This window comes from Penaeus monodon, chromosome 27 (assembly GCF_015228065.2).
Source record: "Penaeus monodon isolate SGIC_2016 chromosome 27, NSTDA_Pmon_1, whole genome shotgun sequence".
NCBI lineage: Eukaryota > Metazoa > Arthropoda > Malacostraca > Decapoda > Penaeidae > Penaeus > Penaeus monodon.
In genome coordinates this window covers 39632505-39633006 of record NC_051412.1, presented here as the reverse complement: position 1 = coordinate 39633006, position 502 = coordinate 39632505, and the positions used below count along the sequence as shown (strand labels likewise).

Here is a 502-nt window from a genome sequence, read left to right as displayed (position 1 = left end):
TTTCAGTTGTTGATGTTTTTTTCAGAATAGACCTTCAAAGGGATCGATGCTAATTATGCCTCGTGATATACCGAAGAGAACAATGGCTGTTTTGAATGTGAACCGGAAGTTGGCTCCATAATGTGGCTCTCTCGGCTCGGATGTGAAATGCAAATGGTTTTCCAGCACGTCAGCGGATAATCAGAGGATAAGGGGTAAAAAATGGATTATGGTTATAATGGATTATGATTAGAATATAAAGCAGGAAAAGGTAGAGAGATAAAGTATATATGTATGACCACGACATCGACGAAAATATGACGCTCTGTGATAAACGTTTCGAATCTGATATTTTGATTCTCAAAAGCCCTGCAGCGTGATGAGCATAATAATCACTGCTCGCTTCTTGAGTCGAGATCAGAGGGCTCAGGTGAACAGTGTTCCCGATAACAGTGAAGAACGAAAGAGCTGGTGATGTCGAAGGCGCAGTGGAGCGGCCCCGATCTCCCTGGCGTGAGGGTCA

General features: G+C 43.4%; 1 protein-coding gene across 1 annotated transcript in view; it reads left to right on the top strand.

The window, feature by feature from the left end:
• Positions 1 to 358: 358 nt before the first annotated feature.
• The window catches only part of LOC119590524, a 32103-nt gene continuing 31959 nt past the window's right edge, over positions 359 to 502 (top strand). The window contains exon 1 of the mRNA XM_037939172.1: positions 359 to 409. Coding sequence (XP_037795100.1) covers positions 359 to 409 — 51 coding nt within the window. The remainder of the gene's footprint in view (positions 410 to 502) is intronic.